At 37.8% G+C, this 21,450-nt stretch overlaps 3 protein-coding genes and 1 pseudogene across 3 annotated transcripts; all 4 read right to left on the bottom strand.

The window, feature by feature from the left end:
- Nucleotides 1-770: 770 nt before the first annotated feature.
- On the bottom strand, nucleotides 771-3,785 carry LOC133010959 (deoxyribonuclease-2-alpha-like). The gene is made up of 7 exons (XM_061078629.1): nucleotides 3,735-3,785; nucleotides 2,715-2,812; nucleotides 2,455-2,617; nucleotides 2,304-2,385; nucleotides 2,048-2,206; nucleotides 1,775-1,966; nucleotides 771-1,247 (listed from the first exon to the last, which is right to left on the bottom strand). Exons 1-7 carry the CDS (start codon nucleotides 3,744-3,746, stop codon nucleotides 883-885), a joined length of 1,071 nt encoding a protein of 356 aa, XP_060934612.1. The 5' UTR covers nucleotides 3,747-3,785; the 3' UTR covers nucleotides 771-882.
- Nucleotides 3,786-4,895: 1,110 nt separating this feature from the next.
- Nucleotides 4,896-7,906, bottom strand: LOC133010957 (deoxyribonuclease-2-alpha-like; annotated as a pseudogene).
- A 1,199-nt stretch (nucleotides 7,907-9,105) lies between these two features.
- LOC133011171 (deoxyribonuclease-2-alpha-like) lies at nucleotides 9,106-11,832 on the bottom strand. Its single transcript, XM_061078877.1, is given in 8 exon segments — nucleotides 9,106-9,470; nucleotides 10,020-10,211; nucleotides 10,293-10,451; nucleotides 10,550-10,628; nucleotides 10,697-10,859; nucleotides 10,957-11,018; nucleotides 11,020-11,055; nucleotides 11,815-11,832. Coding segments are annotated over 8 exon segments (1,074 nt in total).
- Nucleotides 11,833-16,310: 4,478 nt separating this feature from the next.
- On the bottom strand, nucleotides 16,311-21,168 carry LOC133010956 (deoxyribonuclease-2-alpha-like). The gene is made up of 7 exons (XM_061078626.1): nucleotides 21,121-21,168; nucleotides 20,098-20,195; nucleotides 19,838-20,000; nucleotides 19,687-19,768; nucleotides 19,429-19,587; nucleotides 19,144-19,347; nucleotides 16,311-18,598 (listed from the first exon to the last, which is right to left on the bottom strand). The coding sequence occupies exons 1-7, from the start codon at nucleotides 21,136-21,138 to the stop codon at nucleotides 18,051-18,053; spliced, it is 1,272 nt and encodes a 423-aa protein (XP_060934609.1). The 5' UTR covers nucleotides 21,139-21,168; the 3' UTR covers nucleotides 16,311-18,050.
- Nucleotides 21,169-21,450: the final 282 nt, after the last annotated feature.

The raw sequence follows: 21,450 nt of genomic DNA, 5'->3' as shown, positions 1-21,450 counted from the left end.
GCATGCCTCTGAAACACATGCATATCATAGAAGTTTCCAGCTTCATGTATTTTACTTGTGACTTTAGAGGAAGTTTGTCGCAAGGCCACGTTATCACAGAGACTCAGAGCTCGGCATTTCTGTAAAGTCACTTCCTTCTCCAACAAGATTAAAAATCGTCAATCATCATCTAGTTGTGTGCAACACCAGTTCCTGTTTCATAAAAAGCCAAAATAACAGGAAACATCTCAATAAAATCCATACAACCCATGCAGTGTATCTATTATTTCAAATTTTTATTAAAATGATTATTATTTAACTCTTTTAATTTCCTGATTATATGAAGCACTAAAGCAAAGCACATGGTACACTCAAAAATGTAGTACCACCAAAAAAAAGCTAAATAAAAATTTGTTCTGAATCATTTGAAGTTTAAGTAAAGTTTGAAAACAGATATATTCTAAATAGAACAAATCAAAACGAAATACGAGGAAATATTGTTTAAAAGAAATAAAATACATGGCAAAATTTCTACTTATCTAACCCCGCAGCCAAAGGTCAGTAGCCCCCCCCCCCCAGAAAAAGAGAACATTTTAAACAATGTGTATTTTTTCACTGTCTAATCACAGGTTTTTTTTTATATCTTGAGCTTAATGTAATGTCTAGAAATTATAAATTATTAGCAATAAAGACATATATGTTAAAATAAAGGTAATCAAGCTATTAAAACACATGATTTCTTCTATAACTTCTTAAAACATGATTTAAAATACTAGCCATGCAGTCTTTGATTTGAAGAAATAAACCACACTAAAAATTTATACAGAAAAACAAAACAAATAACTGGATAAGTCACCTCAGTTTTCTGTCTTTGAAAAATAAAAATTGCATGGGGTTGTGCCCTTAAAGCTCTTTTTGAGGAACACCAGCATGTTCAGTGCCACATTGCTCTGTCTCCCTGATCAGTGAATAGAAAGCTTTACCGATCACAGCATCATTGATGCATATGGCTCCTCCACCTCTGCCCATCTGACTGACCTCCCTGTTCATGTCGGCGATGCAGGTCCAGCCACGGTCAGCAGTCACGCTCCACTTGGAGTGATCGACAGTGTCGCTGAAGGGCTGCGTGCCGGGAACTTGTACCTTCTTCACATTGTACACATGGTGAGGGATGCTGCAGTTAGAAGGCAGAGGGCGACGCATCTTTCCCCAGCTCTTAACGTACAGAGCCTGCTTCACAACGTTTACAATAAGGCCAGAGTAAATATCTGTGAAGTAGTAAAAACAAAGCAGAACACATAAACCATGAAAAACATTTCACAAGTACATAAAAAAACACAACTTGGATAAAAAGAAAGTTTTTGGACAACTCACAAATTACTTCAATTGGTAAAACAAATAAATAAAAGGAAGTTATATGAATGCATTTTCTAAATTCACTTTGAAAACACTTTTTTTATGGTTTAAGTCTATTTTATCAATTTAGTTTTATTCTATTTCACTTAGTCCCCAACAGTCCGTGGCCACCGTGACTTGGGGAGATGATAAGACTCCTTTTAGAAAAGACAGCTCAGATTTTGTGATGGTCTCCCTGAGGCATCCCCTGAGAATCGATTCTTCCGTCTCCAGAAAAAATGTAATGTAAAATGTAATGTAATGTAATAATTTAAAAAGTTTGTAGCAATAATTTTTTTCAGTGTACAGGGTCACACATTTTCTTAGTGAGAGCAAGTGTTTCCTATTTATCAAGTTCATCATCAACCCAATTTGAACTTTTTAGATTGCAAACACTTACCATCCCCAAATCGTGTGTATTTTGCAAAGCTGCTGAACCTCTGTCCTTTCACCGAAGTCAGCGTCATTAGTCTAAACCAGGGCGTCGTCTTTGGATAGCAGGTTCTCAGTGCCACACAGCGCAGCTCAAGTGGAAAGGTTTTGGTTATGCTAGAGTCGTATGAAAAGGCATGGATGTATTGGAGCTGCATTCCTGAGAATTTAGAATCAAGATGTTATTGTTCAATAGGATTGTCTGCCCTTTTGAGCAAACTAACAAATGGAATCAACCTACCTATTTGTTTGAATGAAGCATAGGAGTAAGTGACACATATAAATGTTTGAGCATTAGCGTTTCCACTTTGAGGCCAGAAGTCTTTATTCTGATATGTTGGAAATTTTGGTGTGCTGTGTGAGAGCCAGACTCCAGTTCGGTCGCCCAACATTACGACTCCTTCAGGTCGTAAAACAGAAGAAACAAAAACACAGCTTTGTTATATTGGGATTTTTTTGGCTTTGAAAGCAATACAGTGAAAGACTGCAGCTCCCACCTTTACTGTGTCCAAATGATGCAGGAGCTGGCTTTAGTTCCGAAGGCTGATCGTTATAGAGCAGATATCCAAATCCTGCCGTCTAAAAAAACACAATGACACTGTTAAGACTTGTGACTGCAGGCTGTCATGCCAGAGAGACACGTGTTACCTTTTTGTCGTAGAAGTCGAGAAGAGGTTTCAGGGTGTGGGCCAGGGTGCCAGAGTTGCTGTTGATATTCTCTTTGCTGCGTCTCCAACCATTGCTGCTCTCATCCATGTACAGATAAGACAGACCACCGTCGTTCATGTTTGGCAACTTGTATAAGATGTACCTAATGGCACAGAGAGAAATGTAGTTTTGTCATGCGTCCAGCTGATACTGAAAATAGGTGAAAATATTAACTGCCATAAATCGAAGTTTCCACCAACCAGTCGACCTCGTTTCCATCGTCATTCCTGCAACTCACGTCTGATTCGCAGGCTTGAAAAAAGATCCCAGCGCTAAAGAGGAATCTTATCACTGTTTTCTGAAACAGTCAAACAAAGTCCGGAAGTTACAATGTCAGATAAATAAGCTGTCTCTGTGATATAGGGTTTTCTATATAAGTGAATCTTTTTATTGTAACTTTGGCGCTATATGCTAATTACAGTAAAAGATGAATCAGATCATCAAAGTCCAACTGAGAAATTTAAATTTAATTTCTGTTTTGTTGACTACTGGAGAAAACATGTGTAGAGCTAGAGACAAACTCAAAAGCTTATTATATATTACATATTTAAACCTAAATAATCTACAATAAAATCCATTATTAGATTAGCTGCTTCAAAAATAAAATCTTGATTTAGGGTCCACTCTTCTACCCTTGACCTTTGGACTGCTTTAAATCCTTTTTCAAAACATTATTTGTAAAAACGTATATTGTTGGGGTGATCTATTTAATTTGATTTAGTAACTTTAATACAAATCTAAATTGTTATCTGATTTAATTTTTTGTTCTATTATTTCATCTTCTTTCTGGTTGAATTTCTGTTTATTTACTTATGTATATTCATATTTTTTAATAAAATTTTCATTCTGAAGCATTTTGTCTTATCATTAGGATGCAAGAGCTCTGCATTTCCTGGACTGTTCAACCTATAGTGCAACTAAACCAGTTCCATTACTTTTTTAAACATTATTCAAAACAACAGTCCGCATCTCTATGTAAAATCAACACAGTGCAACAAACTATAAACTCAGTTTACTCCATTATCTCAAACATATCGATCGCATTCTGTAGTTATTTAAAATCTGCAGAACACAGCAGTTTTACAGTTTTCAAGTATGAATGTGTGAATTTCAGTTTGTCTTTAAGTGCTTCTGTAATAAAGAAGAGACAAAACATTAAACCATGCACAACGTCAACCAACACCTGAGGCAAGTTTAAACCATATAAACACCTTACTTACATATCTCATCATCTCTGTGATCGCTTGGTGAAGATGCTTTAATCAAACACCCTCGTGAAATGAAACCGAAACCTTCAATGAGCTTACTTGTTCCTCATTCACAAGCGTCACTGCAGATGAGTCATTGATTGTTTGCCTAGACTTGGTAATCTACCCTATGGGCTCAGGAGGGTGCAGTGTGTATTGTAATGTTGTCAAGAGGGAGGTGCTGCACCATAGAAAAGCAAAGATCTCAAACTAACATTTGAAAATCAATGAAACATATATATTTATACGTATACCAGTCTTTTGTTTTTCTAGTTGCAGAAGCACCAACCCTGTGCTGGATGTGCATGCCTCTGAAATACATGTTTATCATTTAAGTTTCCAGCTTTTTGTATTTTACTTGTGACTTTAGAGGAAGTTTGTTGCAAACAGGAAGCCACGTTATCACAGAGAGACACAGCTCTGCATTTCTGTGAAGTCACTTCCTTCTCCAACAAGATTAAAAATCGTCAATCATCATCTAGTTGTGTGCAAAACCAGTTCCTGTTTCATGAATAGTCAAAATAACAGGAAACATCTCAATAAAATGTATACAACCCATGCAGTGTAACTATTATTACATTTTTTATTAGAATGGTTATTATTTATATTTCTTTAAATGTCCTGATTATATGAAGCACAAAAGCAAAACACATGGTACACTCAAAAATAAAGTACAGCCAAAATGAAAACAAACACAACAACCAAAAAAATTGCTCAATAAAAATTTGGTCTGAATGATTTGAAGTTGAAGTAAAATTTGAAAAAAAAAAGTATTCTAAATATAATAAGACAAAACGAAATACATCTTAATATTGTTTAAAAGAAATAAAACACTTACTTTTTTTTTTACAGAACTTCTTCTTCAGGTTTATCTAACCTTGCAGTCAAAGGTCCCCAGAAAAAGGGAAAATTTAAAGCAACGTGTATTTTTTCACAGAGTAATCACAGGTTTTAAAACATTTCTTGAGCTTCATGTAATGATTAGAAAAAAAATTACAGGCAATAAAGATATATATGTTAAAATAAATGTAATCAAGCTATTAAAACACATTATTTCTTCTTAAACTTCTTAAAACATGATTTAAAATAATAGCGATGCAGTCTTTGATTTGTAGAAATAAACCACACAGAAAATAAAAGACAGAGTATATCATACACTAATACAAACTTTGGCATAACTTCCAAAATGTATAGAGTACAACCAAACAAATTTCTGGATAAGTCACTTCAGTTTCCTGATTTAACAAAAATAATAAGTCATAGGGTTGTGCGCTTAAACCTCTCCACACGGACCACGTGCACGTTTACGGTCACATCGCTCATACTCTTTAATCAGTGAAAAGAAAGCGTCACCGATCGCAGCATCCTTGATGCATATGGCTCCTCCACCTCTACCATTCTGACTCATCTCCCTGTTCGTGTCGACGATGCAGGTCCAGACACCATCAGCAGTCACGCTCCACTTGGAGTGATCGACAGTGTCGTTGAAGGGCTGTGTGCCGGGAAGTTTTACCTTCTTCACATTGTACACACGGTGAGGGATGCTGCAGTTAGAAGGCAGAGGGCGACGCATCTTTCCCCAGCTCTTAACGTACAGAGGCTGCTTCAAGTGTTTTGCGATAAGGCCAGAGTAAATATCTGTAAAAATAGTGAAAACAAAGCGGAACACACCATGAAAAAGAGAAGTGCACAACATCTTAGAAAAACATTTCACAAGTACATAAAAAAAAACACAACTTGGATATAAATACTGAACAAATAAAGGTTTTGGACCAACTCACAAATTACTTCAATTGTTAAAACAAATAAATAAAAGAAAGTTACATTAATACATATGCTTAATTCACTTTGAAAAGACCTTTTATGGTTCAAGTCTATTTTGTCAATTTAGTTTTAACCTATTTCACGTCCTCAACAGTCCGTGGCCACCGTGACTTGGGGAGGTGATAAGACTCCTTTTAGAAAAGACAGCTCAGATTTGGTGATGTCTCCCTGATGCATCCCCTGAGAATCGATACTTCCGTCTCCAGAAAAAATGTACGGTAATGTAAAAAGTGATTTTTTTAATTGGTAGCAATTATTTTTTTCAGTGTACGGGGTCACACGTTTTCTTAGTGAGAGCAAGTGTTTCCTATTTGTCAAGTTTATCATCAACCTAATTTGAACTTTTTAGACTGCAAACACTTACCATCCCCAAATCGTCTGTATTTTGCAAAGCTGGTGAACCTCTGTCCTTTCACCGATGTCAGGTTCACTACCTTGAACATGACATTGTCCAAGGGCCAATTCCTTGGGTAGCGGGTTCTCTGTGCCACAAAGCGCAGGTCAGGTGGAAAGGTTGTTGGTATGTCAGAGTCGAATGAATAAGGGTGGATGTATTTGAGCTGCAGTCCTGAGAATTTATATACAAGATGTTATTGGTCAATGGGATTGTCTCCCATTTAGAGCAAATTAAAAAATAGCATTAACCTACCTATTTGTTTGAATGTAGCATAGGGGTAAGTGACACATATAAATGTTTGAGCATTAGCATTTCCACTTTTAGGCCAGAAGTCTTTACTGCGATATGTTGGAAATTTTGGTGTGCTGTGTGAGAGCCAGACTCCAGTTCGTCTGTCCAACATTACGACTCCTTCAGGTCGTAAAAACAGAAGAAACAGAAACACAGTTTTGTTATATTGGGATGTTTTTCGGCTTTGAAAGCAATTCAGTGAAAGATTGCATCTCCCACCTTTACTGTGTCCATAACAATCGGAAGATTGCTTTGGAGGCTGATCGTTATAGAGCAGATATCCAAATCCTTCCGTCTAAAAAACACAAAGACACTGTTAGGACTTGTGACTGCAGGCTGTCATGCCAGAGAGACACGTGTTACCTTTCTGTCGTAGAAGTCGAGAAGAGGTTTCAGGGTGTGGGCCAGGGTGCCAGAGTTGCTGTTGATATTCTCTTTGCTGCGTCTCCAACCATTGCTGCTCATCCATGTACAGATATGACAGACCACCGTCTTTCTTGTTGGGCAACTTGTATAAGATGTACCTAAAGGCACAGAGAGAAATGTAGTTTTGTCATGCGTCCAGCTGATACTGAGAATAGGTGAAAATATAAACTGCCACAAATCGAAGTTTCCACCAACCAGTCGACCTCGTTTCCATCGTCATTCCTGCAACTCACGTCTGATTCGCAGGCTTGAAAAAAGATCCCAGCGCTAAAGAGGAATCTTATCACTGTTTTCTGAAACAGTCAAACAAAGTCCGGAAGTTACAATGTCAGATAAATGAGCTGTCTCTGTGATATAGGGTTTTTATATCAGTGAATCTTTTATCGTAACTTTGGTCCGATATGCTAATTACAGTAAAATATGAATCAGATCATAACAGTCCAACTGAGGAATTTAAATTTTATTTTGTGTTTAATAACTACTGAAGAAAACATGTGTAGAGCTTGAGACAAACACAGAAGCTTGTTATGTATTATATTTTTAAACCTAAATTATCTACAATAAAATAGATTAGATGCATAAAAATAAAATATTGATTTAGGGTCCTCTCTTCTACCCTGGATCTTTGGACTGCTTTTAAATCCCTTCTTAAAACATTATTTGTAAAAATGTATATTGTTGGGGTGATCTATTTAATTTGATTTAATAACTTAAAGCAAAATCTTAATTGTTATCTAATTAAAATTTTTTCCCCTTCATTTCTTAGTCAATTCATTGAATTTTCATTCTGAAGCATTTTGTTTTATCATCAGGCTGCAAGAGTTCTGCATTTCCTGGACTGTTCAACCTATAGTGCAACTAAACCAATTCCATTACTTTTTTAAACATTATTCAAAACAACAGTCACCATCTCTATGTAAAATCAACACAGTGCAACAAACTATGAACTCAGTTTACTCCATTATCTCAAACATATCGATTGCATTCTGCAGTTATTTAAAAACTGCAGAACACAGTAGTTTTACAATTCAGTATTCAAGTATGAATGTGTGAATTTCAGTTTGTCTTTAAGTGCCTCTGTAAGAAAGAAGAGACACAACATTAAACCATACACAACCTAAACCAACACCTGAGGCAAGTTTAAAACAAATAAACACTTTACTTACATATCTCATCATCTCCATGTCTGCTTGGTTAAGATGCTTTAATCAAATGTCCTCGTGAAATGAAACCGAAACCTTCAATGAGCTTACTTGTTCCACATTTACAAGTGTCACTGCAGATGAGTCATCGATTTTTTGCCCAAACTTGGTAATCTACCCTTACGGCTCAGAAGGATGCAGTGTGTATTGTAATATTGTCAAGAGGGAGGTGCTGCACCATAGAAGAGCAAAGATCTCAACCTAGCATTTAAAAAAGAATAAACAAATGTATACGTATACAAGTCTTTTGTTTTTCTAGGTGCAGCAGCACAAACCCTGTGCTGGATGTGCATGCCTCTGAACTACATGTATATCAATTAAGTTTCCAGCTTCATGTATTTTACTTGTGACTATAGAGGAAGTTTGTTGCAAACAGGAAGCCACGTTATCACAGAGACTCACAGCTCTGCATTTACTTCTCGGACAAGATTCAAAATTGTCAATCATCAACTGGTTGTGTGCAAAACCAAATGACAGAAAACATCTCAATAAAATGTATATAACCCATGCAGTGTAACTATTATTTACATTTTTATCTTGTATTCTTAAAATTTCCTGATTATATGAAGCTCAACAGCAAAACACATGGTACACTCAAAAATAAAGTACGACAAAATGAAAACAAAACACAACAACCAAAAAAATGCTCAATAAAACTTGGTATAAATGACTTGAAGTTGAAGTAAAATTTGAAAACAGAAATATTCTTAATATAACAAAACAAAACGAAATACACCTAAATATTGTTTAAAAGAAATAAAACACATACATTTTTTTTTTGCAGAATGTCTTCTTCAGGTTTACCTAACCTTGCAGTCAAAGGTCCCCAGAAAAAGGGAACATTTAAAACAACGTGTATTTTTTCACCGAGTAATCACAGGTTTTTAAAAATTTCTTGAGCTTCATGTTATGATAAGAAAAAAATGACAGGCAATAAAGATATATATGTTAAAATAAATGTAATCAAGCTATTAAAACACATTTTTTCTTCTTAAACTTCTTGAAACATGATTTAAAATAATAGCGATGCAGTCTTTGATTTGTAGAAATAAACCACACCGAAAATAAAAGACAGAGTTGATCATACACTAAAACAAACTTGGGTATAACTTCGAAAATGTATAGAGTACAACCAAACAAATTTCTGGATAAGTCACTTAAGTTTCCTGACTTAAAAAAAAAAAATATTCAGGAGGTTGTGCCCTTAAAGCTCTTTTTGAGGAGCACCAGCATGTTCAGTGCCACATTTCTCTGTCTCCCTGATCAGTGAATAGAAAGCTTTACCGACCACAGCATCATTGATGCATATGGCTCCTCCACCTCTACTATTCTGACTCTCCTCCCTGTTCATGTCGGCAATGCAGGTCCAGCCACGGTCAGCAGTCACGCTCCACTTGGTGTGATCGACAGTGTCGTTGAAGGTCTGCGTGCGGGGAAGTTTTACCTTCTTCACATTGTACACATGGTGAGGGCCGCTGCAGGTAGAATTCAGGGGGCGACGCATCTTTCCCCAGCTCTTAACGTACAGATCCTGCTTCACAACGTTTACAATAAGGCCAGAGTAAATATCTTTGAAAGAATTGAAAACAAAGCGGAACACATAGACCATGAAATAGAGAAGTGCACAACATTTTAGAAAAACATTTGACAAGTACATAAAAAAACACAAATTGGATATATACACTGAAAAAATAAAGATTTTGGACCAACTCAAAAATTACCTCAATTGGTAAAACAAATGAACAAAAGGAAGTTATATTAATACATTGAATAAATTCACTTTGTTAAAACTATTTATGGTTCAAGTCTAATTTGTCAATTTAGTTTTATCTATTTCACTTAGTCCCCAACAGTCCGTGGCCAACGTGACTTGGGCAGATGATGATACTCCAGTGAGAAAAGACAGCTCAGATTTGATGATGTCTCCCCGATGCATCCCCTAAGAATCTATACTTTCGTCTCCAGAAAAAATGTAATATGAAAAGTAATTTTTAATGTTGGTAACAATTATTTTTTTCAGTGTACAGGATCACACGTTTTCTTAATGAGAGCAAGTGTTTCCTATTTGTCAAGTTCATCATCAACCTAATCTTAACTTTTTAGACTGCAACCACTTACCATTCCGAAATCGTGTGTATTTTGCAAAGCTGCTGAACGTCTGTCCTTTCACCGAAGTCAGCGTCGCTTTTCTAGCCCAGGGCCACTTCTTTGGGTAGCAGCCTTTCTCTGTCAAACAGCGCAGCTCACGTGGAAAGGTTGTGGGTATGTCATAGTCGAATGAATAAGGGTGGATGTATTTGAGCTGCAGTCCTGATAATTTAGATACAATATGTTATTGTTCAATGGGATTTTCTCCCCTTTTAAGAAAATTAACAAACGGAATTAACCTACCTATTTCTGTGAAGTTACTATAGGAGTAAGTGACACATATAAATGTTTGAGCATTAGCGTTTCCACTTTTAGGCCAGAAGTCTTTATTCTGATATGTTGGAAATTTTGGTGTGCTGTGTGAGAGCCAGACTCCAGTTCTTCTGTCCAACATTACGACTCCTTCAGGTCGTAAAACAGAAGAAACAGAAACACAGCTTTGTTATATAGGGATGTTTTTTAGCTTTGAAAGCAATACAGTGATAGATTGCAGCTCCCACCTTTACTGTGTCCAAATGATGCAGGAGCCATTTTCCATGGAGACTGATCGTTATAGAGCAGATATCCAAATCCTTCCATCTAAAATGAACAATGACACTGTCAGGACTTGTGACTGCAGGCTGTCATGCCAGAGAGACACGTCTTACCTTTCTGACGTAGAAGTCGAGAAGAGGTTTCAGGGTGTGGGCCAGGGTGCCAGAGCTGCTATTGATAGTCTTTCTGCTGCGTATCCAACCACTGGTGCTCTCATCCATGTACAGATATGAGAGACCGCCGTCTTTCATGTTGGGCAACTTGTATAAGATGTACCTAATGGCACAGAGAGAAATGTAGTTTTGTCATGCGTCCAGCTGAAACTGAGAAAAGGTGAAAATATAAACTGCCACAAATCGAAGTTTCCACCAACCAGTCGACCTCGTTTCCATCGTCATCCCTGCAACTCACATCTGATTCGCAGGCTTGGAAAAAAGATCCCAGCGCTAAAGAGGAATCTTATCACTGTTTTCTGAAACACTCAAAACAAGGTCCGAGAGTTACAATGTCAGCTAAATTAGCTGTCTCTGTGATATAGGGTTTTCTATATCAGTGAATCTTTTAATCGTAACTTTGGCGCTATATGCTAATTACAGTAAAAGATGCATCATATCATCAACGTCCAACTGAGACATTTTTATTTTTATTTGTGTTTTGATGACTTCTGTAGAAAACATGTGTAGAGCTAGAGACAAATACATAACCTTATTTTATATATTATATTTAAACCTAACTTATCCTATCTACAATAAAATCGATTCTTAGATTAGATGCCTCAAAAATAAAATCTTGATTTAGGGTCCAGTCTTCTACCTTGGATCTTTGGACTTCATTTAAATATCTTGTTAAAACATTATTTGTAAAAATGTTTTTGGTGAGGTGATCTATTTAATTTGAATTAATTCAATCATTATCTAATTTCATTTTTTGTTCTATTATTTCATCTTCTTCCTGGTTGAATTTCTGTTTATTTTATTTTATTTCTATGTAAAATCAACACAGTGCAACAAACTATGAACTCAGTTTACTCCATTATCTCAAACATATCGATTGCATTCTGCAGTTATTTAAAAACTGCAGAACACAGCAGTTTTACAGTTTAGTATTCAAGTATGAATGTGTGAATTTCAGTTTGTCTTTAAGTGCCTCTGAAAGAAAGAAGAGACACAACATTAAAACATACACAATCTCCACCAACACCAAGTTTAAAACATATAAAAACTTTACTTACAAATCTCATCATCTCCATGTCTGCTTGGTTAAGAGACTTTAATCAAATGTCCTCGTTACATGAAACCTTCAATGAGCTTACTTGTTCCTCATTCACTGCAGATGAGTCATTGATTTTCTGCCTAAACTTGTTAATCTACCCAATGGGCTGAGGAGAATGCATTGTGTATTGTAATGTTGTAAAGAGGGAGGTGCTGCACAATAGAAACGCAAAGATCTCAATCTAGCATTTTAAAAACAATAAAACAAATATGTTCTTATGCAAGTCTTTTGTTTTTCCAGCTGCAGCAGCACAAACCCTGTGAGGTGTTTAAATATTTATTCTTTAATCATGACAGTCTGACGATACCTAGAACTGAGTGTGCGTGTGTGTTTTTCCTCAGCGTCCTTGCTTTAAGTTTTAAATAAGATGATCTTACATTGATGCCTGAATGAGATAAAGTTAATTCGAGTCACTCAGTTTGAATCATGAGGTGTGTGAGGTTCAGTGTGATATTAAAGTCCATTACTTCAAATCTGATGCATTTTGACTTACAGTTAGTAAAGTTGTGTTATGAGAGGAAGTATAACAATTAAAAGCTGGTGGGTAGTTTGTATCATAATGTGATTCAAGTTGAAATTGTCTTTGTTTCAGGCATCAAACACAAAATAAATATGGTCAGCTTGGTTAGTCCTGATTCAGACATCATAGATTCTGAAATACACTTATATGTGAATTTATCCTAATACTTCACCTTTGATTTTGAGCTTTTAAAGTTTTAATATAATCAAAATGAGATGTTTTTTTCTTTCGGTAGTTCCTCATAAAAAGTGAAAAAAATTAAGTTTCTAATATACAAATAAAACACATGTAAGAGTTGTGATGCAAGTTTTCAATAAAAACATATGGACACAAAAACAAATACTATTTGTTGCTTCATAGAAAGAGTCACAACAAAATACAACAGTGATGTTTAACTGTGATATGAGAACTACATGAATGTACTTGGCTAAGATTCACTTAGAGTACAAGCTCTTAAAGAAGCTAATGTTTAAAAAAATTCTTGTATCTTTTTAAAAGGTTGTGGGGTATAGTGATATCTAGTGGTGGAAGAGCATAATGCATTCCAACAGATACCTCTCACCTCACCTTTCCCTGTGCGTGGAGAGGAGTAACTACGTGGCCTTAAAGTCAAAGAACAAATTACTAAGGCAACTAAAACACAACAACTCTTAGATTTAGGTTATTAGACACTGCTGACGGATCCATCTTAAACCTACACACTGGACCTTTAAAGGGATGCCTACACCTGCACAGATTCAAAACCTCTTTAAACCTCTGAGTGTCAGACTCATAGAGTCCACATCGTTCTGTCCGTCTCTCTCAGTCAACAGCCAATGTACCAGTCCACCGCCTGTCGGAAAGCCCTGTAAATCAGGGGGTTGAGGGAGCAGATCAGCCCCCCACCGCGCTTCAGCTGGGTCGTCTCCCTGTTCATGTCCCCCAGGCAGGTCACGTTGTTGTCATAACCCTGCGCAGTGTTGGGAAGGATACTTTCAAAACGTATTCCGTTACAGAATACAGAATACATGCACAAAAATGTAATCTGTAACGTATTCCATTACATTAACTAATCTGAGTAACGTATTCTGAATACTTGGAATACTTCCGGTTTGTATTGCATTTTTTAAGTGTATGATTGCGGCGTTGTTATAGTCAGTGGAGCAGCAGCAGTTTAAACTCTCTCTCCACCGATGCTGCGGGCCCGCTGGATGTCCGGCTCCCATCCACACTCACCTCTGTGCGGGTCTCACCGGAGGCTGAACCCCCCCCCTGCGCCAAGGCTGCCTCGCGCCGTGCAGCGATCGTTTCGGCGTCGGGTCTATTTTTTGCGCTTGACGCGAGCATATCGCTCCAGGAAACACACTGAAAAAGGATTTTAAACGATATTGATGACATATTTTATATGATATAAATGATAAAGCATGCATCCCATAGTTTGTATTCCCCTTCTGTTGTCCTGGAGTTTTAAATAAAGAGAGGGGGGGGGGGCGGAGAATACGTAATTTACCCTCGACACCCGACATTGAACGGAGCAAACAGCGGAGAAGTTCTTGAAGATGGATGACATTAAATTGGGACGCTGTTGCAGTTAATGTTGGAGCAACAAGTGACCATATGCTTTTATACTACTGGGTCAACGGGTGATATTATTTTAGCGTCGCTTCAGCGTCCGGTGTGAACCCTGCATGCCTCGCTGGTCTCCTGCAGAGCCATGACAGCGGAGCTCTGGGAGCGCAGGTCGGTCTTCTCTCACCAGGCGCTGGAAGGGCAGCTTGCGGATCAGCAGCTCCGTAGATTTCTGGTAGCGACGGAACTCTCTCAGAGCCAAGGTCCCGGGGCCTGTAACGGTCCCGAGCGGGTAGCGGTGAAGCTTCTTCACGCCGCCGGGGTCCGGGCGCTCTTACGGCAGCCCTGGTCTCCAGCTGCTTCCTGGGGGCTTTGCCTCCGGTGGATTTACGAGACAGTGATTAAACTCGTGAAACAGAGAAGTACCGTCATGTAATCCACTGATTTCAACAATGTAACTGTTTTCTGAATACCATCTATTTAATTTGTAACTGTAACGGAATACAGTTACTCATAATTTGTATTCTAAATACGTAACGCCGTTACATGTATTCCGTTACTCCCCAACACTGACCCTGCGACACACACCACTTGGAGTGGTCGTGGTAGGACTTGAACGGGAGCGATCCGGGGAGATGAACCCTCTTGATGTTCATGACGTGTTTGGGCAGGGAGCAGTTGGAGGGCAGATCGTGACCTTGTCTCTGCCACGACTCCACCAGCAGGTCGGCGTCCAGGACCTGCGCCACCCAGCCTGTGTAGATATCTGTGTGAACAGCAGTGAAAGGGTTAGTTAGGATTATAAATTTAGGTATAATTATAAATACATACCAAAGTGAACCCGGTTATAATGCTATGAAATTGTTTGTGTTTTAAACAAAAAAAAAAGTCTTATTTTGGTGATTTCTAACAATATTTAGTTTGGCCTTTCAGGGCCACTACAAATCAAGTGAAAATGAAGTTCACACAACTTGAGTTTGCAGATCTCTGGCCAAATACATCAGGATCCGCGGGTACTTCTGAAGAGCTTGGGTGGGGTGAGTTCACACACTTCTCTGTTCTGAGACGATAGTGTGTACATCTGATAAGAGTCAATATGGCGTGTGAAATGTGCACACAACACAGTGGGTAGATGCTTTAGCAGAGTTTAAAACTGAAGTTTAGATTGTTTTTGTGAAGTAAATATTCAGGTGACAACGTGGTTTGTTTGTGTAATTCCATTGTCTTTAAAAAAAAGTAAATGTGCCTCTGTTTGCATAACATTTTTTATCATGGAGCAACTAAAAGTCTACGGGGGATAAAAAGGTAAATGTGTCACACTGCATGAGGAATACTTAACCGTCTACGAAGCGTTCGGATTTGACAAAACTGAAAAACTTTTCCCCCTGGACTGAGACGAGCTGCTGCACCCTCTTATCGGAGGTCAGCGGGGGTTTGGTGCCGTCGCATAACTGGGCCAACTGGGGCAGGTCGGCCGAGAACGCAGCCGGTACAGAGCAGTTATAGACACGTGGGTAAAGGTAGACCAGCTGCTTTGCTAGAGAGGGAGGGGAATGCATCACACAGAAGAGAGAGGAAGGACAGATTAAGATCACTGTAGTAAAAAGCTACAAAGTGGTTAAACTATAGACCCCGATAAAAATAACAATAACCCTAACAGCCAGAAAATGAGTAGTAAGACACTAGAAGATCACTCAGAAGAGCACCAGGCCCAAATGTCACATTTAAATTCACTAGATTTAGATTTTAGATTTGATCTGCATCAATTTACAATTTAAATATGTCTTTTTTCATCAAGATCCATGAATTATTCTCTGAGAAATTGAAAGATTTAGGAGTTTTTGTGTAAACCTACTAACTAACAAACACTAACTAACAAACACATACAAAAACTTCCTTTGTGGACGTGACTTTGCAGTGCGGTTTAATTTCTGCTTTGTAGACCGTTTCAAGATGCTTGAATGAACACTAGATACATTACATCTTACTATGTGTGGACTGTCTCTGACATATTCTAAATATAACATAACAAAACGAAATACACAAATATGTTTTAAAAGAAATAAAATACATAAAAAAAATATGACAATTTCTTCTTCAGGTTTTTCTAACCTTGCAGCCAAAGCTCAGTAGGTCCCAGAAAAAGAGAAAATTTAAAACAATGTATTTTTTCACCGACTAATCACAGTTTTTTTTAATGTCTTGAGCCTTATGTAATAATTAGAACATATACATTACAGGCAATAAGGATATATATGTTAAAATAAAGGTAATCAAGCAATTTAAACACATTATTTCTTCTTAAAACATGATTTAAAATACCAGCCATGCAGTCTTTGATTTGTAGAAATAAACCACACAGAAAATAAAAGACAGAGTTGATCATACACTAAAACAGGGTATATGCAGCAATCCTGAGATTAAGTTCAATATTTTACAAGACCCTTCTAATATTTTTCAAGACCCCAGCGCCACTACGAGCTGTAACCGGTTACATCAGCAACACACCTTTAACCCAATTGAGTTTGAGATTGCAAAATTAAGTGTTAGTTTGTCAGAACTACTATGGAGCACTGTATCAACACAACATAATTCAGATAGGCCACAAGGGAATGAAGCTCAAAATAATAAATTGAGTTACTAAGCCAAAAGGCACAATTTTAATGAAAAAAACCCACAGTTTATTTATAACAATAACATGCTCACTCACTCACACATGCACACAACAGTGTTTCCCACAGGATTTGGAGAGATTATGATGGATTGACCCTGGACCCTTTTTGGAAGAAGATTTAGTACATTTTGAAGTAAAGATGCATCAATCTGGTGCACTTTTCTCTGGTGCGAGAAAAATTAAGAGGCTAGATCAGAATCTACTTGTGGTGTGAGAAACACTGCACAGACAAACTGAGCAGGAAATGGTTCAGTTAACTCTGCAATAGGCACTTTTACAATACTTGAAATAATAACACTTTTTTGCAGCATAAATATAACAAATAAGATCCAAATTGTCACTGATATGCAATAACTTTCTCAAAAAGAGCCACCATGTGGCATGTCTTTAGTGCAACAAAGTTTTCAACTGACATACACAGGGAAACTAGTCTGTTTTCTCACCTGAAGAAAATTACCATCTGCCCCATTCTCCCAGTATTATGAAATAATAATAGAACTCAGAAATGTTCTTATGGAAACTTTGAACAGGGATGAAACCAACTTTGAAGATGGATGAAACTGACTAAGCTGTGGGACTGCTCACTCCTTACAAATACGAGTCATGGCCTGTGCCTCCATTCAGTTGCTTTGGTTTCCTGGATTCCAACTTTTCGGTTTGCACCAGCTCAGTGCGTTTTTTCTGCTGAAATTCCTTCAATGGACGTGAGAGAATTGTGTTTTACTGTTGTGTCGAGACACCACAACACTTGTGCGTGCAGCGGTGGTGTGGCTCCCAGCGTCACTCTGTGGTCTGTAGAAGTTGAAGCGGCGGCAACTGAGTAAAGTTAGCAACACTAGCAGTAATGTTAACGTTATTAGCTTCAGCTGTTGTACTCGTACTGGGTGGTGTAATAACGTTAGCCGAGGAAGGTGTTGCCCAATGATCGATGGACAACCGCTGTCTGCGTTCCGCAATGGATTTGTGGCTAGCGCCTTGCATATATGACCGCATAGCATTGATCCCCATTGAAGCTACACTAACTTTCTTTTTACAGACTGAACAGTAATCCTCCCGGTCATTCCCAGCGACGAGCTTCAACCAGGGCTTGAACTGCTCGTTTTCCGACCACGACTCTGCCAATTTACACTTCCCTGTTGCCTATTCCTTTGCAGCAATATAAATAATTAATAGCGCAATATTTGCAGCAAGCCGTCCTCTACATGGAAGATTTGACAAAATGACAAGCGCTAATCGCGCTGCAGTCTCGCGCTCTGAGACAAACGTTGCTTAGCAACGCCGCTTGAGCCCCGTCCCCGCTTGAACGCAAGGTCATTTTTTTGCTAAGCTGTTGTGAGGACTAGAATAAAGGAATTCACATAAACTTTTAACAAAATCTTTGGCCAAATATGCTATCACATCGAAAAAACAACACATGTAAAGGGTCTTGAATGTGAAAAAGATTTAAGACTTTTTAAGGGTCTTGCTTTTCCCTAAATGTATATCTACTTATAATACTTTTTAAGAACCGGCAGGAACCCTGTAAAACAAACTCGGATATAATTTCTACAAATTCATACAGTACAACAAAACAAATTTCTGTATAAGTTACTTCATTTTCCTGAATTTTTAAAAAAATGAATTCAGAGGGTTGTGCCGTTAAAGCTCTTTGTGGATCACCAGCATGTTCACCGTCACATGGCTCTCTCTCCCTGATCAGTGAGAAGAAAGCATCACCGATCAAAGCATCATTGATGCATATGGCTCCTCCACCTCTGCCCTTCTGACTCTCCTCCCTGTTCATGTCGGCGATGCAGGTCCAGACACGGTCAGCAGTCACAATCCACTTGGAGTGATCGACAGTGTCGGTGAAGGTTTGCGTGCCGGGAAGTTTTACCTTCTTCACATTGTACACATGGTGAGGGATGGTGCAGTTAGAAGGCAGAGGGCGACTCAAAGTTCCCCAGCTCTTGACGTACAGATCCTGCTTCAAGTGATTTACAATGAGGCCAGAGTTAATATCTGTGAAGACAGTGAAAACAAAGCGGAACACATAAACCATGAAAAAGAGAAGTGCACAACATTTTAGAAAAACATTTCACAAGTACATAAAAAAAAACACAACTTGGATACATACCCTGAAAAAAGAAAGTTTTGGGACCAACTCAAATTAATTCAATTGGTAAAACTTTTATTAATCCATTGGCTATATTCACTTTGAAAAAACTATTTATGGTTCAGGTCTATTTGATCATTTTAGTTTTATTCTATTTCACTTAGTCCCCAGCAGTCCGTGGCCACTGTGACTGGCCACGGACCAGGGGGAGATGATAAGACTCCTTTTAGAAAAGACAGCTCAGATTAGGTGATGTCTCCCTGATGCATCCCCTGAGAATCGATACTTCTGTCTCCAGAAAAAATGTAGTTTAAAAAGTAATTTTTAATGTTGGTAGCAATTATTTTTCTCAGTGTACAGGGTGACACATTTTCTTAGTGAGAGCAAGTGTTTCCTATTTATCAAGTTTATCATCAACCTAATTTTAACTTTTTAGACTGCAAACACTTACCATCCCCAAATGTTCTGTATTTTGCAAAGCTGGTGAAGTTCTGTCCTTTCACCGATGTCAGGTTCACTACCTTGAACATGACATTGTCCAAGGGCCAATTGTTCTGGTAGCGGGTTCTCTGTGCCACAAAGCGCAGGTCAGGTGGAAAGGTTGTTGGTATGTCAGAGTCGAATGAATAAGGGTGGATGTATTTGAGCTGCAGTCCTGAGAATTTATATACAAGATGTTATTGGTCAATGGGATTGTCTCCCATTTAGAGCAAATTAAAAAATAGCATTAACCTACCTATTTGTTTGAATGTAGCATAGGGGTAAGTGACACATATAAATGTTTGAGCATTAGCATTTCCACTTTTAGGCCAGAAGTCTTTACTGCGATATGTTGGAAATTTTGGTGTGCTGTGTGAGAGCCAGACTCCAGTTCGTCTGTCCAACATTACGACTCCTTCAGGTCGTAAAAACAGAAGAAACAGAAACACAGTTTTGTTATATTGGGATGTTTTTCGGCTTCGAAAGCAATTCAGTGAAAGATTGCAGCTCCCACCTTTACTGTGTCCATATGATGGACCAGCTCTCACTTGTCGTGGAGGCTGATCGTTATGGAGCAGATATCCAAATCCTTCCGTCTAAAAAGGAACAATGACACTGTTAGGACTTGTGACTGCAGGCTGTCATGCCAGAGAGACACGTGTTACCTTTCTGTCGTAGAAGTCGAGAAGAGGTTTCAGGGTGTGGGCCAGGGTGCCAGAGTTGCTGTCGATAGTCTTTCTGCTGCGTATCCAACCATTGGTGCTCTCATCCATGTACAGATATGACAGACCACCGTCTTTCTTGTTGGGCAACTTGTATAAGATGTACCTAATGGCACAGAGAGAAATTTATTTTTGTCATGCATCCAGCTGATACTGAAAATAGGTGAAAATATAAACTGCCACAAATCGAAGTTTCCACCAACCAGTCGACCTCGTTTCCATCGTCATTCCTGCAACTCACATCTGATTCGCAGGCTTGAAAGAAGATCCCAGCGCTAAAGAGGAATCTTATCACTGTTTTCTGAAACAGTCAAACAAAGTCCGGAAGTTACAATGTCAGATAAATTAGCTGTCTCTGTGATATAGGGTTTTCTATATCAGTGAATCTTTTTATCGTAACTTTGGTCCGATATGCTAATTACAGTAAAAGATGCATGAGATCATAACAGTCTAACTGAGGAATTTAAATTTAATTTGTGTTTAATAACTACTGGAGAAAACATGTGTAGAGCTGGAGACAAACACAGAAGCTTGTTATATATTATATATTTAAACCTAAATTATCTACAATAAAACCCATTATTAGATTAGATGCATCAAAATAAAATATGGATGTAGGGTCCTCTCTTCTACCCTGGATCTTTGGATGCTTCTAAATCCCTTTTTAAAACATTATTTGTAAAATTGTATATTGTTGGGGTGATCTATTTAATTTGATTTAATAACTTAAAGCAAAATCTTAATTGTTATCTAATTAAATTTTTTGCTCTATTTTTTCATCTTCTTTCTGGTTGAATTTCTGTTCATTTACTTATGTTTATTCATACTTTTAAATTTAATTTTCCTTCTGAAGCATTTTTTCCTATCATTAGGCTGCAAGAGTTTTGCATTTCCTGGACTGTTCAACCTATAGTTCACCCAAACCAGATCCATTCATTTTTTAAACATTATTCAAAGCAACAGTCAACATCTCTATGTAAAATCAACAGAGTGCAACAAACTATGAACTCAGTTCACTCCATTATCTAAAACATATGGATCGCATTCTGTAGTTATTTAAAAGCTGCAGAACACAGCAGTTTTACAGTTCAGTATTCGAGTATGAATGTGTGAATTTCAGTTTGTCTTTAAGTGCCTCTGTAAGAAAGAAGAGACACAACATTAAACCATACACAACCTAAACCAACACCTGAGGCAAGTTTAAAACATATAAACACTTTACTTACATATCTCATCATCTCCATGTCTGCCTGGTTAAGATGCTTTCATCAAATGTCCTCGTGAAATGAAACCGAAACCTTCAATGAGCTAAGTTCTTCCACATTTATAAGCGTCACTGCAGATGAGTCATCGATTTTTTTGCCCAAACTTGGTAATCTATCCTTACGGCTCAGAAGGATGCAGTGTGTATTGTAATGTTGTCAAGAGGGAGGTGCTGCACCATAGAAAAGCAAAGATCTCAACCTAGCATTTAAAAAAGAATAAACAAATGTATACATATACAAGTCTTTTGTTTTTCTATCTGCAGCAGCACAAACCCTCAGCATGTTTTTCCT

Source organism: Limanda limanda, chromosome 9, assembly GCF_963576545.1.
Source record: "Limanda limanda chromosome 9, fLimLim1.1, whole genome shotgun sequence".
NCBI classification, from domain to species: Eukaryota; Metazoa; Chordata; class Actinopteri; order Pleuronectiformes; family Pleuronectidae; genus Limanda; species Limanda limanda.
Note: the sequence above shows the minus strand (reverse complement) of the source record. Positions and strands in the feature narration are given on the sequence as shown.